This window comes from Vigna unguiculata, chromosome 11 (genome assembly GCF_004118075.2).
Source record: "Vigna unguiculata cultivar IT97K-499-35 chromosome 11, ASM411807v1, whole genome shotgun sequence".
Classification (NCBI taxonomy): Eukaryota; Viridiplantae; Streptophyta; class Magnoliopsida; order Fabales; family Fabaceae; genus Vigna; species Vigna unguiculata.
The window spans coordinates 28,833,733-28,849,511 of record NC_040289.1 but is presented as its reverse complement, the minus strand read 5'-3'; the positions used below and the strand labels follow the sequence as shown (position 1 = coordinate 28,849,511).

Genomic DNA, 15,779 nt, shown 5'->3' with positions numbered 1-15,779 from the left:
TAGTCAGAGTTGCCTAGTTATCAATAATTAATAGGATGTATATATAATTCATAGGCTTTTAGTATACTGAGTGTTGTTAATTCACGTCAATTAAGTTGACTTAATTTTGAAACAATGTATAAAGTATATAAAAGTTAAATTTTATCTTTAATTTATACGTATGGCTTGTTTTGAATTTGTAATAAAAGTGCATATTTTTATTTCGTGATGCTTGATAGTTTAATTACGTGTAGAGGGCAAAGAAAAATTCGGGTTCAGTAGTTTTATAGATCAGGACAGTGCATAAGAAATATGTCTTATAGTTTTTTTATTACTGTTTATTTAGAGGGAGGTATAAGATTTTAATAATTATAAAAGTAATCAAGGTATATAATGTATATGCAGTGGTGGAAACTTAAAGTATTTAAATACTATTATGTGGACTACATCGGGTTAGATGCAGTGAGTATTAAAATGTGTAATTCCTAAAAGTTAAAGATTATGCCTTATTGGACGATGATTGCAACTTTATTTCAACTATCGAGTATGATTAACTCTTGAATAAACTCAAGTGTTAGCATAATCTCAATTGTGAATGTATACCTCTATGTATGAATAATTGATTTATGAGATATGTGTTATGATTTTTGGAAGTGCCTAGCGTCTGACGGCGAGAGGTTTTTGCCAAGCAGTCTGCAACGTAATTTCGAATGGCAGTGCCTAGGCAACGCCAGGAAATAGCGTGCGAACAATATATTATTTTGTAGCGTTTTACATCGATGGTCTTGAGGGTTTGGTCAGGGACATGCTAGATTAGTTACGAGCGGGGAGGTTCGTAACAGAGATTTGAGATGCGTGATTGATGCGGGCGGGGAGGTCCGTATCTGTTGTACTCTTGTGTGGGGATACGAGCAGGGAGGTTCGTATGTTCCGTGCTCACACTTGAGGCTACTATGAGCGGGGAGGTTCATAGTAGGTGTTCACGCATGTTGGACTACGAGCGGGCAGGTTCGTAGAGTTGGACTACGGGCGGAGAGGTCCGTAGAGTTGGACCACGAGCGGGCAGGTTCGTGGGAGCATGATAATTCCTAAGGACCAAGGTTGTAGTTGAATCTTTCTCATATAGGTTATCAGATTGGAAGTATATTGTGATAACAAGTGTACTAAACTAAAATTAATTAAACTAGATTGGGTAAGGGACAATTATTTTATCTTATGATTGTATTGTGTTCTTGTCAGCTCACCCTTTCTTGTTTGTGTGTTTGTGTTTGGCGATGATCACGTGACTTGTTGCGTGGGAGCAGACGTGAATTCAGGTGATCATGCTGATACTTAGCGACAGAGCGGGGCTATCGATGGGGGATTTTCATTATACCATGTTTTCTACATTTTGTAATAGACATTTTGATGTTTTATCCATTATGAACTTGTAATACAGAAGAGATAGTATGAACGGATTATAACGAGACAAGTTTTGAATTTCCCGCGCTTGGGAACTTATTATAATGTTTGAAGTTCTTAAAGTATGTTTTGTGAAAAATGAGTTTTCATCTAGTAATATCCATCTAGGGTGTTACAGTGCGCAACCTCTGTCGTGGTGGTTGCTGGTCCACTATGGTGGTCGCCGGAGGCACGAGGTAGATCTGGCAAGTGTATCTCTGTCATTGAAGCATGGCTCCGAACGCACAACATCAACCTAGTTTCACATCACAGTGGCACGTGGTGGTCTGGCGTCGCATGTGGGAGTTCCCCGCGATGGCTTCGTCGACGTGTGGTGGATCGTCTTGGCAGCCTGCTTTTGCAAAACATCTACTGGTTCTGGTTTCGTCGTAGCGGAGGTGGCTCACGGCAGTGGCTATCTAGTTCGGGACAGCGACTTCACAACCGGTAATTTGTTTTTCCCAGCCCTCTTTGCCGTTAGTGAAGGCTAGGGTTTGCTCTAAAATGTGGCGGTAGAGATTCTGTTTAGGGGAAGTTCATGCGCATGAAAAAAGATTAGACCCTAATAAAATATAATTTTATTTATTTTATATATTTTGGTTATTTAATATATAAAATAAATATATTTGGTTTTGGGATAAATAAATGATCAAATTCTGGTTTTGTTTAACATTTTAAATGAGTTAATTAAAACAAGAAATCGCCAAAGCGGTACCTCTTGCATAAAATTATTCATAAAAAAGTGTTAAATGTTTATGTGTATTCTTTCTATCCATGCGAGCATTGATCAGCCTAAAGGAAGATTAATACTTGGTCGGGTTGTATACACATCTGTGACGGTAAATACGTGATAATTATAAGGTTTTACAAGTTGATAATAAAATCAATCCAAAGATAGGTTTGTTATCGAACATGCCTTATTATTAGTGTTTGACCATTACAACAAGGATATCACTAGTAGTTAATATTATTGTCGAAAGACTTGATATTAATGGAGCATTAAGTATCTTGATATGGGTTAAACCATTATTTTATTTATTATTTTTAAAATGTGAGCATAATTAGTTTATTTCTTTTGTTCTCAATTCAACAACGATTGCTTCTGTATCTGCCAATATAAATCATGTTCCAATCCTCAATGGAACAAATTTTAAGTATTGGAAAGAAAATATTGATATTATTCTTGGCTACATGGATATGGATCTTGCATTAAGAACTAAGCAACCCACTACTCCTACGACGTCCAGTACTTCTAAAGACATAAGGCATCATGAGAAGTGGGGTAATGTTTAGGGGAAATGTTTTTGAAGACATAACAAGTGCCAAAGAATTCCTTGCTGAAATCGAGAAGCTCTTTGCAAAAAGTGATAAGGTGGAGGCAAGCACTTTTCTTCAAAACTTGATCTCCATGAGATACTAGGGCAAAGGAAATATCAAGGAATACATTATGAACATGTCTTATATTGTCTTTAAACTCAAGGCACTAAAGCTTGAAATCTCAGAAGACTTGCTCATTCATTTGGTGTTGATTTCTCTTCTTGCATCGTTTAATCAGTTTGAGGTATCCTATAATTGTCAAAAGGATAAATGGTCTCTTAATGAGCCCATCTCACGCTGCGTGCTAGAAGAGGAAAGACTAAAGCAAGGCAAGAGAAAAAGTGCTCATTTTGCAAGCACCTCAAAGGCTAAGGGCAAAAGGAAGAGATCGGAGGATCCCAAGAAGTAAGTTGCTAAGGGTCCAGAACAAAAGAAACAAACTCAGGAAAGCAAATGTTTCTTTTGCAATAAGACTGGACATGTAAAGAAGAAATGCGCCAAATATCATGCTTGGCGTGCAAAGAAAGGTATGTTTTTTACTTTGGTCTATTCTGAAGTTAATTTAATGTTAGTACCTAGTAACACTTGGTGGTTAGACTCAGGTGCAACTACTAACATCAGTGTTTCTATGAAGGGTTGCCTAAACTACCGGAAGCCAATTGATTCTGAAAGATGGATCTACGTTGGAGATGGCAAATCGGTGGAGGTGGAGGCTATTGGGAATTTTAGATCATTGTTGTGTATTGGTTTTTATATGGATTTGAAAGACATTTTTGTCGTGTCGTCATTCAGACGAAATTTAATTTCAGTTTCTTATTTGGACAAATCAGGTTATTCTAGTTCATTTGGAAACAATGAATTCAGCTTGTCTATTAATTCAAATATTGTTGGAACTGGTTCGCTTTTAGCTTATTATAATATGTATTTGCTTGATACTGTGGCCACCTATAATGAAACTCTTAATACAGAATCTCAAGGTACTAAACGTAAAATTGACAATACTTCATCGAGAGCATTATGGCATAGGTGCTTAGGTCACATCTCTAAAAATAGAGTTAAACAACTTATGTCAAATGGAATCTTAGAGTCTATTGACTTCACAAACTTGGTGTTTGTGTTGAATGCATTAAGGGCAAACAGACCAAAGCAAAGAGATTAGGTGCATATAGAGCTACAAACGTCTTAGAGTTGATACATACAGACATTTGTGGGCTATTTGCTACACCCTTGTGGAATGGTCAACAATACTTTATATCATTCATAGACGATTGCTCAAGATATGCATACTTATTTCTTATACATGAAAAGTCACAGTCTTTGGATGTGTTCAAATCTTTTAAAGTTGAAGTTGAAAATCAACTCAATAAAAGAATTAAGTCAGTCAGGTTTGACTGTGGTGGTGAGTACTATGGCAAATGTGATGGGTCAGGTGAATAACGTCTAGGACCTTTTCCCAAGTACCTAGAGGAATGTGGAATTATCCCTCAATACCATGCCGAGATCACCTAGTATAAATGGTGTAGCTGAAAGACGAAACCACACTCTTAAGGATATGGTAAGGAGTATGATTTGTCATTCCACCTTACCGGAGTCACTCTAGGAAGAGGCACTAAAGACGACAACTTATATTCTAAACAGAGTACCAACTAAAGCAGCTACCAAAACACCTTATGAGCTTTGAACTGGACGAAAGCCTAGTCTAAAGAATTTCCATGTGTGGGGTTGTCCAGCTGAGGCAAGGCCTTATAAGCCAAATGAAAAGAAATTGGACTCCAGAACAGTAAGTAGTTACTTTATTGGTTATTCTGAAAGATCAAGGGGATATAAATTTTATGATCCCTCATTAAAGACTATTTTTGAGACTGGAACTGCTACATTCTTTGAGGATATTGAGTTTGGGGGAAGAATAAGATTAGGAACTTTGTTTTGGAGGAAGAATCGATAACTATTCCAGAACCGATTCAAATAGTTACTTTTGATAAAGTATGTTTGGAACCTCCACAAGACATTGCTTATGAACCCCATACTCAAGATGATTTGGTTGTTCATGAAGAACAAACTCAAGATCCTCAAGAACTTGTGCTTCATGAGCTAGTACCTTTACGAAGATGCATGAGAGAAAAGAGAAGTGCCATTTCAGATGATTATGTCGTATTTCTCTAAGAAAATGAGGATCCTAATAATGGTGTGATGGAAGATGACCCTATCACCGTCCATCAAGCCTACAAGATCCTAATTCAGAAAAATGGATTGAAGCAATGAATGAAGAGTATAAATCCATGCAAGACAGTAAGATTTGGGAACTTGTCCCATTACCAGAAAGTGTGAAACCCATTGGTTGTAAATGACTATTTAAGACCAAACGAGATTCTAAAGGTAATGTGGAGAGGTATAAGGCCCGTCTTATAGCTAAGGATATACTCAAAAAGAACGGATTGAATTTAAAGAGACTTTTTCTCCAGTTTCATCAAAAGACTCTTTTAGGACAATCGTGGCTCTTGTTGCGCATTATGATTTGAAGCTTCATCAAATGGATGTCAAAACGGTGTTTCTCAATGGTGACATTGACGAGACGATCTATATGGTGCAGCCAGAAAATTTTGTGTCAAGAGACCCAAAGAACATGGTTTGCAACCTAACATAATCCATTTATGGACTAAAACAAGCATCTCGTCAATGGTACTACAAATTTTATCAAGTAATTCTCTCATTTGGCTTCGAGATGTATCTTGTTGATGATTGTGTGTATCACAGGTTTAAGGGGAGCAAATATATTTTCTTGATCTTGTATGTTGATGACATTCTACTTGCCACTAATGATATAGACATATTGCACGAAACAAAGAAATTTTTATCAAAGAATTTTGAAATGAAAGATCTTAGTGACACCTCTTTTGTATTAGGAATTCAGATACACCAAGATCGATCTCAGGGTATTTTAGGATTATCACAAAGGAGCTATATTAAAAAAATTCTTAAAAGGTTTGGCATGTATGAATGTAAATCTGGGGATACTCCAGTTGCTAAGGGAGACATGTTCAGTATAAGACAGTGTCCAAAGGGGAATTTGGAAATTGAGGAAATGCAGAAGATTCCCTATGCATCAACTGTAAGGAGTTTGATGTATGCCCAAGTGTGTACGCGTCCTAACATAGCATACATATGGGGTTCTAGGCAGATATTTAAGCAATCCAGGGATGAACCATTGGAAAGCATCCAAAAGAGTCATGAGATATTTAAAGAGAACAAAAGATTACATGCTCACATACAGGAGGTCAGACTAGTTGGAGATTGTTGAGTTTTCTGAGTCGGATTTTGAAGGATGTCAAGATAGTTTGAAATCCACTTCAGGTTACATTTTCATGTTGGTAAGTGGTGTGGTTTCTTGGCGCAATGTCAAGCAAACCCTTACAGCTTCATCCACTATGACGTGTACAAATCACCTTCACGTAATTTTTCATGCTACACATTTCATGATGAATCCATGTCATTTGGTTATATCAGGATTAGTGATCACTATTGGTTCTATATTCTGATGTAATCAATGGACGAGACTTTTGGAATATGCTCAAGGAATATAATGAGAATTTTGAGCTCATAAAGTCTAACACATTTATAAGGTTGTTAGAACATATATATTTGTGACCAGTGAGAAATTGTTGGTAATTTTGGGTTATATATATATATGATACATATTTAAATGTGTTAGAATCATTATTTATTAAGTCAAATAATAAAGTGATCTGACTAAATTAATGTTTTGGCTAAAGGTATATGTCATGAAAATAAAATTTGTGTAGAGACCATAAAGTAATTTCTAATTTGATGAGGGACCAAATTAGAAATACTAAATCTTAAAGTAATTAACCAAATTAGGTTATTTAAAGGGTCATGATCCCCTTCTGAGAGCACACACACAACTAAGTTTCTATCCTTGTTCCTTTCGCTCTATCCCCATCAAGAGTGAAAATCTATAAAGAAATACATATGCTCTACAGAAGGAAGATCAAAGGATCAACGGTGCTCTAACAGTATTATCATTATATCGAATTTAGGTACGCTTTCACAATATGAGTATGGGATAATATTTGTGATTGATCACTAAAATCAATGTTAGGATTATAACAATCGGTTACTATCAACCTGAACCCATACATGTAGTGTGGTGGGTTTTTCCTTGAAACCTTATTGATGTGCTGCGATGTTGGTGCATAAAGGAGATGCTAGCCTTTGGCTTGAAAGGGTTGCTTCAGTGTTCGCGTGGGTGCTGCCAAGAACTTCTCATGGTCGTTACATTCCTTTTGCATGAAGGGTGCAGGGTCCAGTGGTTTCAAGAATCCAATAAATCCCTTGTAAAGTGCATGTAGTGGGGTATTCGGGTGGGACGTGTAGTACTGTATGCGAGTGCATGTTGTAGTTATCAGGTTTCCATGGACACATAAAAGTGTGGTTTCCTTCTTCAATTTTTTTGTGCATGCGTCAGTTCCTTGGTTCTTTGTATCTTAATGTGCTAAGAAGCTATTGGTCTTTGATGGTGTTAGAGTAAACAAAATACAAAAAGTGTAAGGAGATAGGGAGGCGGAAGAGAGAGGATTGAGAATTAACACGTATTCCAATTAGCTTTTTGAATGTATCAGAGTTATATACAAAATACAAATAACAAAGAGAGAAATTAGTACCTGTATTATGCATTTAGTTACATAACACAACTTTGGACTATACAACAACAAATGGGACAACACGTGAATGAATGGCAGCCTCACGCAAGGTCTTCTATTTTCTTTTAGTCGCGAGTCCCATTTGTTGCTTTTAAGGTGCAACTAAGTTTCTTTTCCCATTTAAATTATATACGTTGTTTAGGTGCATAAGGAGGGCCCACGTGTTGTTACTAAAATAGAAAAGAAAATATTTTTTACTATTAAATTTTGACAACTTTCTCTCACAATCTTAAATGTATCTTTTAAGTGATTTTTTATTCTTTTATTTTCTCATTTTCAATATTTTAAAATTATTTAAAAAAAGACTGTAAGAGAAAGTTATAAAAAAATTTAGTAAAAAAAATATAATCGTCAATTGAAACGCATTTATGATGAGTGATGTAAAGATGTTTTTGACTTTATGTATTATTATATTATACCATGACGAGGTGTTTGTTAAATAGAAAAGAGATCCATGGCCTGCATAGGAACCCGTTTCCGTTTTTCTTTTTGCAGTGAAGCCATAGGAAAATCTTTAGTTGTTTGTTCTTTTCTATTCAAGGAAACCTTTGCTGTCACTGAGATCACCATGCACGGACCATTTTTATTGCAGCTTGCCGCGTGACGTCTATGTTCATGCATGCATCCGGTTTTTGTTTCATTTGTTAACAAAAACTTTGTCAACATATCAAAATCCTTTCCCCACCTTAAAAGCCTCGGTTTTGTTAGTTTTCTTGTGGCCTCTCTTGTATACCTAACTATAAATACCCATAATCGCTCCGTGTTTTCCACACCCATCATCAAGTATTGTATTATAACTCACACGATATTCAGTAATACTATACCATGACGAGAGCAAGGGTTCCACTGCTACTGTTGTTCGGAATTCTTTTCCTAGCTTCACTTTCTGTCTCCTTCGGCATTGTTCACCAGGAGCACCAACAGAGCCAAGAAGAGTCAGAAGACAACCCCTTCTACTTCAACTCCGACAAGTGGTTCCACACTCTATACAGAAACCAATATGGTCACCTTCGTGTGCTCCAGAGGTTCGACCAACGCTCCGAACAAATTCAGAATCTTGAAAACTACCGTCTTGTAGAGTTCAAGTCCAAACCCAACACCCTCCTTCTTCCTCACCACGCTGATGCCGATTTGCTCCTATTTGTCCTTAACGGTAAGTAATAAACTAATAATCGCTAGTAACAGAACTTCATATTTGCTTCTCCGCAAAAATGATAGTGATCAAGTTGTTAATTACAGGTGGACCCGTAATCACATTGGTGAACCCTGATGGCAGAGAATCCTACATTCTTGAGCAAGGCGATGCCCAGAAAATCCCTGCAGGAACCATTTTCTTTTTGATTAACCCTGACGACAACGAGGATCTCAGAATAATCAAACTCGCCATACCCGTTAACAACCCTCACATATTTCAAGTACTGCCTTTTCTGATTCCCAACTAACCTTTTTTTCTTTTAACTTGCATTTTCTCTCTAAATGTGACGATAAATGTTTGCCCTGTAGGACTTTTTCTTATCTAGCACAGAAGCCCAACAGTCCTACTTGCAAGGGTTCAGCAAGAATGTTCTAGAGGCCTCCTTCGATGTAAGCAAGAACACAACATCTAATTACACATTTTCGTTTCCATTTAGCTTGTCTAAATGTCAGTTGCACGATTTTTGTAGACTGAGTTCAAGGAGATAAACAGGGTTCTGTTTGGAGACGAGGAACAGCAAGGTGAGGAGAGTCAGCAAGAGGGAGTGATTGTTGAACTTAAAAGGGAACAGATTCGTGAATTGATCAAACATGCCAAATCTAGTTCAAGGAAAGCCCTTTCCTCCCAAAATGAACCATTCAACCTCATAAACCGCAAACCCATCTACGCCAACAAATTTGGAAGGTTGTTTGAGATCACACCGGAGAACAACCGCCAACTTAAGGACTTGGACGTGTTCATCAGTTATGTGGATATGAAACAGGTAACACGAAGGAAAACTATATGGACAAACTCAACGGTTGTGTCGTCTTATATATAAAATCTTAGTACTGAGAACATAATTAAATAATGGTTTCTTTTTTATAAACATTAGGGAAGCCTTCTTATACCACACTACAATTCTAGAGCCAGGGTGATAGCGGTGGTTACTAAAGGAGACGGAAAGCTTGAACTTGTTGGCCAAAGAGAACACCAAGAACAAGAGGAAAGGTGGGAAGTGCAGAGGTATAGAGCTGAGTTGTCTGAAGATGATGTATTTATAATTCCAACAGCTTATCCGGTTGCCATCAACGCTACCTCCAATCTGAATTTCTTTGCTTTCGGTATCAATGCTGAGAACAACCAGAGAAACTTCCTTGCAGGTATATCATATGATATATCTCCCTCAATTTGAATATAGTGTAGTTGTTTGTTTTATGGCACATGAAAGTTTGTTTATTTACGATTGTGGATTGGTGATTGAAAATTTGAAGGTGACAAAGACAATGTGATAAGCGAGATACCAACAGAGGTGTTGGATGTTACGTTCCCTGCGTCTGGTGAGAAGGTTGTGAAGCTGATAAAGAAGCAGAGCGAATCCTATTTTGTGGATGCACAGCCTGAGCAATAAATATGAAAGTAAAACGTGTGATGGTGGAAGAGCTCATATAGAGAGAGCGTGGAAATATGTATCGATCGGGTAATGTAACAATAAATGATAATGATGCTTGTGTTTTATCATAACTCACCTGACTTGTATGAATAAGCTAATGGAGCATATAAATGATAATGATGCTTGTGTTTTATGATAACTCTGTTTTCTGTTAAGCTAATTTGATGGTTGGTTGTTGGATACTAAAATAATAAAAAAATTGAGTGAGTAATGATATTTTGACAAATTAAATGAAAATATTATATATAAAGAATGTTGTTGAAAAATAATCTTTTCACATTATAAAGAATGTTGTTGAAAAGTGCTCTTTTCACATCCGATCAACATTAAAAACCGATCAATATTAAAAAAAATGAAAATGAACTTTGCATATTAGAAAAAACGAAAGAAAGAGAATAGTGTCAAAATTATGGTTACATTTCAGGAGGCAAATTTCCCATCTTGTAAAGGTTATATCATTTCAACATTTAATTTGATTTTTTTAAATCTGATGATTAAATATATATTTAATTACTTGAATATATGAAACTGTATTATAATCTTTATTTTTTTTTTCTTCAAAGATTTATCCGTTTAATTTTTATTTCTACTTTCTTACAATTTAGAGTAAAATAAAGACAAAATAATTATAAAAAAACAAATATAAAAGAAATGAAATAGAATGAAAACTAAATAAAAAATAGATTATTTTTGGGTGGACAGATATAGAAAGAAATTGAATTCCCCAAAATTAATTTAACAACAATTTTTAATATAATAATTTTTGTAAAATTTTAAATTCTTATATATGCTATACTACTTAAATTTAATTATTGATTTCAGCAACATATTTATTTATATAAATTACGTAAATAAGTTTAACAATACTACTACAAGAAACATTTTAATATAAATTGAATTTCTCAAAACTAATTTAACCACATTTGTTTATATAATAATTTTTGTAAACTTTTAAATTCTTATATTTGTTACTCACTACTTAAATTTTAATTATTGATTTCAGCAACATATTTAATTAATATTAATTTTTAAACAACATATTTTTATAACGCGGTTTTAAGAATGTGTTTTAACTATCTTTCTTTTCCAAAATTATTTAAATTTTTAAGTGTAAAATAGTTAATCCAATAAAAAATATAACTAATAACTAAGTTTATCAATGTTTTTACATACATTATATAAAATTCAATGATATGGTGTTGTTAACGCGGCCCGATTCAAACAGTATATCAGTTTTCGAAATGATATTGGATCCATCGTGTTTATAAATTGTTGGGCCATGAAAATAATACACGTTCCACAAAGTTTCCCATCGTTTAGTATAAATAAGGTGTGAGCGTCGGTGATTATATAATAATGTTTTTTGCCTCAGTAAAAAATACTTCAAGTTTGTATTTAATTTTTTCTATATTCTTGTAGTAAAGTGTTGTGAGGTTTAGGTTAAATTATTGCTTTGTAGATTGTGGATGTACTTGGGATCAAATGGTATGGGAGAGTGGTCTATGTGTTATACAAATTTTCATATAGTATTATTCTTTGATTGTCTTCATGGATTTTCTTTGGTAATGTTCTTATTGATAATGCATTTTCCCTACAAGTTGTATCAAAGCTATTAGTCTGATCTTCTACATAAGAAAAGATTAATTCCTTATTGTTCTAGAATAATCCTAGTTTGATGAAGTTGCAATAAGAAATTTGATGGAAGGATTACTGAGCAACTTTGTGTTGGCATGATGAATCTACAATTGGGTTCTCGTAGGTGCAAAAATTATGAGTCGTATTAGATCTATAGTGGAGTTCACGTTTTTTGGTGAGTATGCTCCGAGATTTACAAACGGAGGTCGCAATTAGTGTTCACCTGTGGTGGATCATACTGTGTTTGTGTCATTTTTTATTTGTTTTGAACAATGGATACCTGATATGTGTGAGTTGCAATTTGCAAAAGGTTTGTGGAGGGACTGCTTTGTCGTTTGTAGATCTGCGTTGGTTGGTCGTGCAGTATAAGTCGTGCATCTGGGTTTGCATGGTGTGCGATTTGTTTCTATGGTTGTCGCGGTAGTGTGCATTCTCAATAGTTGCTTGAAGGTGGGTCTACGGTGTGATGGGCAATCTAATCAGGCAAGTGCGCATGGTGAAGGTGGGGTTCTGACGGGCGCACGGGCTTCTCCGATGACCCTCTTCTAGTGACAATGGTGGTGCATGCTGCAAAAGGTGACGCGTGTGTGTGCCCTTGAAGAGTGTTGAGTTTAGTAAGGGGTAACAACTTCCGGTGCGACAACTTCCAACCAATGCACATGAAGGAGTTGCGGTGGTCAATGATGGTGGTTGTCGAGCTCGTATCTTCTGTCCTGGCACACGTGCAGCGATTTTGTGTGGTAAATGATGGTGGTTGTTGACATTAGAGCTTTGTGTTAAATATGATAGTCTTGCACGGAGATGCCTGTGTTGTTCTTGCGCGTTGTAACGTCCTAGTCGGAAATTACTTATAAAATAAAGGGTTAAATATGTTTTTGGTCCCTCAAGTTTCAGCGAAATTTGGAATTAGTCCCTCAACAAAACTTTTGACCAATTTAGTCCTTCATCTTTCAAAATGCGTGAATTTAGTCCTTTTAACCAAATTTTGTTAAGTTTATCTGACGTTTCGAGTGCATTTCATGATAGTATTTAAGTTAACATTGAAGCAAAAATGTGTCAAACAGTATAAATAATTTAAATACTATCATGAAATGCACTTGAAATATCAGATAAACTTAAAAAAATTTGGTTAAAAGGACTAAATTCACGCATTTTGGAAGATGAAGGACTAAATTGGTCAAAAGTTTTGATGAGGGACTAAACCCAAATTTCGCTCAAACTTGAGGGACCAAAAACATATTTAACCCTAAAATAAATAAAAACAATATTTAACTGAACAACCTCATTTATTAGGAACAATTTCCCAAACGCGAGAATAATTTTAAATTTAAAGTCCAACGCGCCAAATCAATTAATCATACCGCGCGGCAAAATCGAAATGTAATATAGGTGTCTATAAAATTTATTACATCAAATCCATATCATGAAAAAGTAAAAAAAATCAATAAAACTCCCAAGGGGTCCCCTCTCCGCCTCTATGTCTCAGTCTGCCCACCTGCATCAACATCTGCTCCCATGTAACAAGTTACATGATCATCGCCACACACATACAGATAGGGTGAGCTCATTTAAATAAAATCAAACAGTATATTAATAAATACCACATTAACAAATTTAAACCTGGGTTAGCACACTTCCCTTTTCTTTTACTCCTTCATACCTAACACTTGACTTTAGACGTCTAACATTTCTATACCCCTTTAGGTGAGATCAATGATCGATCTTTGCTGCACGAGTGTCTACTCGCCCCTCCGACTACAGGCCACCACCTGATAGTCCACACGTGGAAATAACTTTGCTGCAGCATCTCACCGTGACACCAAGTGGAGTTCCCCAAAACAAACCTAAGTTTGTAGTTGTTTCCAGAATACCAAATCTCTATCAGAATCCACTAAAGAGGGCAATCATTCGAAACCTCGCCGTACGAGCCACAACCCGCACACTCCACTGGACTTCCTAAACCACCAGGCTACAACCTAGAGTGGTCACGTGTTACCCCAATACAAGATGCACTCGTAACTGGGCCCCCAGCCAAAGCATCGCATCACAACATCCCCTAAAGCAGTGTAGAAAACTTTCCTCGTGCACCATCACTAGACCAAAACCGCCTGGTGCGCATCTCACGCCGTTAGGCGGAACTTAGCTCCAGACCGCCTGGCGGCATCCCACACCGCCAGGCGCCACGCGCCTGCAGTACACTCACAGTACCGCTACCACCTGGCACAACCATCACCTGCTGCCGGGCGCCTCGCTTCCGCTGTGACCACTGTCACTGTTTTAATTCCCATCCGCTTGGCGGCTCGCTCACGTCACCAGGCGCTATACCAGTAGCACAATGCTACTGGTTTTTGGCACTAAAACTGGTCCTAAAGGATACCAAAACACTCAACACAGGGAATTACATCACAGTATGATTTTCCAATCACAAACCTTTAACTAAATTACATCACATCTATTCACAACACAACCAATTTGCTCAAGATCATGCACACATGCTCACAGTCTTTTGGTCCTACCATTTAGTACCTATAAGATTCATGCCACAACAGTTTTCTTACCAACATAATTCAACACATTATGACAGAAGCACTTTCACCCATTAATTAAACATATATACCACACATGCAATATCTTTCATATCAATCCCACCTTTATTGACTTTTAACACATGATACCAAACATGCAATATCACTCATATTACACCCACCCTTTTATCGACATTTAACACATAGTCATAAACCTCCTAAAATTTTTAGTGTATTCCAACATATACTCATTTAGTTAACTCACTCTTCTTTTTCCCCTTAATTACCCCTCGTGCACACCCAACCTATAACCTGTGATAAAAGTTCCTCCCTTCATATTGTTCTCACTCGAAATATTCCCTCTGTTTATCCCTCATACTTCTCTTGGCATGAAATCATAGTTTAGAACTCAATAAAACATCAACTGAACCCATGACACACCATTTCACAGATTCATACTCATCAACAAATATCTGCAAATCATAAAATAATTGAATTTCGTAACATCATGTCTAATCACGAATTTATATCATGCATAATTATTCCCAACCCTCCACATAAACCCTAACCTCCCAATTTCATATCAGAAGTAGTATCTTGCAGCAAAATCAGCATACGCAGAGTCTATCAACATCAAAATTTATACTCGAACATAAAGATATCACGGCCACACCACAAATATCCCAAAAACATAAAAAATGACCAAAAATAGTGAAACTGGGTTCGTGCCGCCTGGCGGTTCATCCTCTGCCGCTAGGTGGTTCATCGATGATACCCAGAAATTGGGTCTGGTACGTGTGTCGCCTAGCGGTCACACGCGACCCGCCAGGCGGTTTCTGGAAAAATCCCAGAAACCCGATTTTCCATTTTGATTTTCACAAAAATAGCAGTTCCCATTATACATCACGATTCAGTCAATAACGATTAAAATAAAACATCAAATAATCATAGGAACTTCCCTAACCTGGTTCCCTTTGTAAGAACCGGGAAAATTAAATAGTTATTTAATTAATTATTTAATTAGGACGAGTAGCGATAACATTTAAAGCAATAAATGTGAGGGACTATGATGTGGAAAAGTACTAACTCATGTGGTTGAGAGTACTTTATTGTGTGTGGGGACTTGGGCTCGAGTCCTATGTGTATCACTTGGATGTTATTAAATTATGTATTTTTATGTAATTATATATTGATTGCGTGGTGTCATGATAAACTTTTAGAATTGTAGGATTTATCATGAAATAAGGATTGGTTGAATGGTTTGGCCTTGGTTAGGTATATGCATGAGTGTGGGTTCAAACCTTGGTGAGAACTAAATAAGTTCTTTTTGCCAAATTTTTCTTTTGCATGAATGTGAAAGGACTAGAAACCTAGCAGCCAAAGGAGAGGTAACCTAAGGGCTGGAAAACAGAGGGTTAATTGAACATTGGACTAGCATAGGTGTAATTCTTAATTAAAATTCGCCTAAGGCACTAAAAGGGTAATAAGTGAGAGTGATTGTAAGAGAGAAGGTCATAAGCAGAGGAAGAGTGCACTGT

General features: G+C 36.4%; 1 protein-coding gene across 1 annotated transcript; it reads left to right on the top strand.

Annotated features, from left to right (window-relative positions):
- Window positions 1-8,202: 8,202 nt before the first annotated feature.
- Window positions 8,203-10,220, top strand: LOC114168826 (beta-conglycinin beta subunit 1-like). Its single transcript, XM_028053790.1, has 6 exons — window positions 8,203-8,607; window positions 8,694-8,869; window positions 8,958-9,038; window positions 9,119-9,412; window positions 9,524-9,791; window positions 9,903-10,220. The coding sequence occupies exons 1-6, from the start codon at window positions 8,280-8,282 to the stop codon at window positions 10,037-10,039; spliced, it is 1,284 nt and encodes a 427-aa protein (XP_027909591.1). The 5' UTR covers window positions 8,203-8,279; the 3' UTR covers window positions 10,040-10,220.
- The last annotated feature ends 5,559 nt before the right edge of the window (window positions 10,221-15,779 follow it).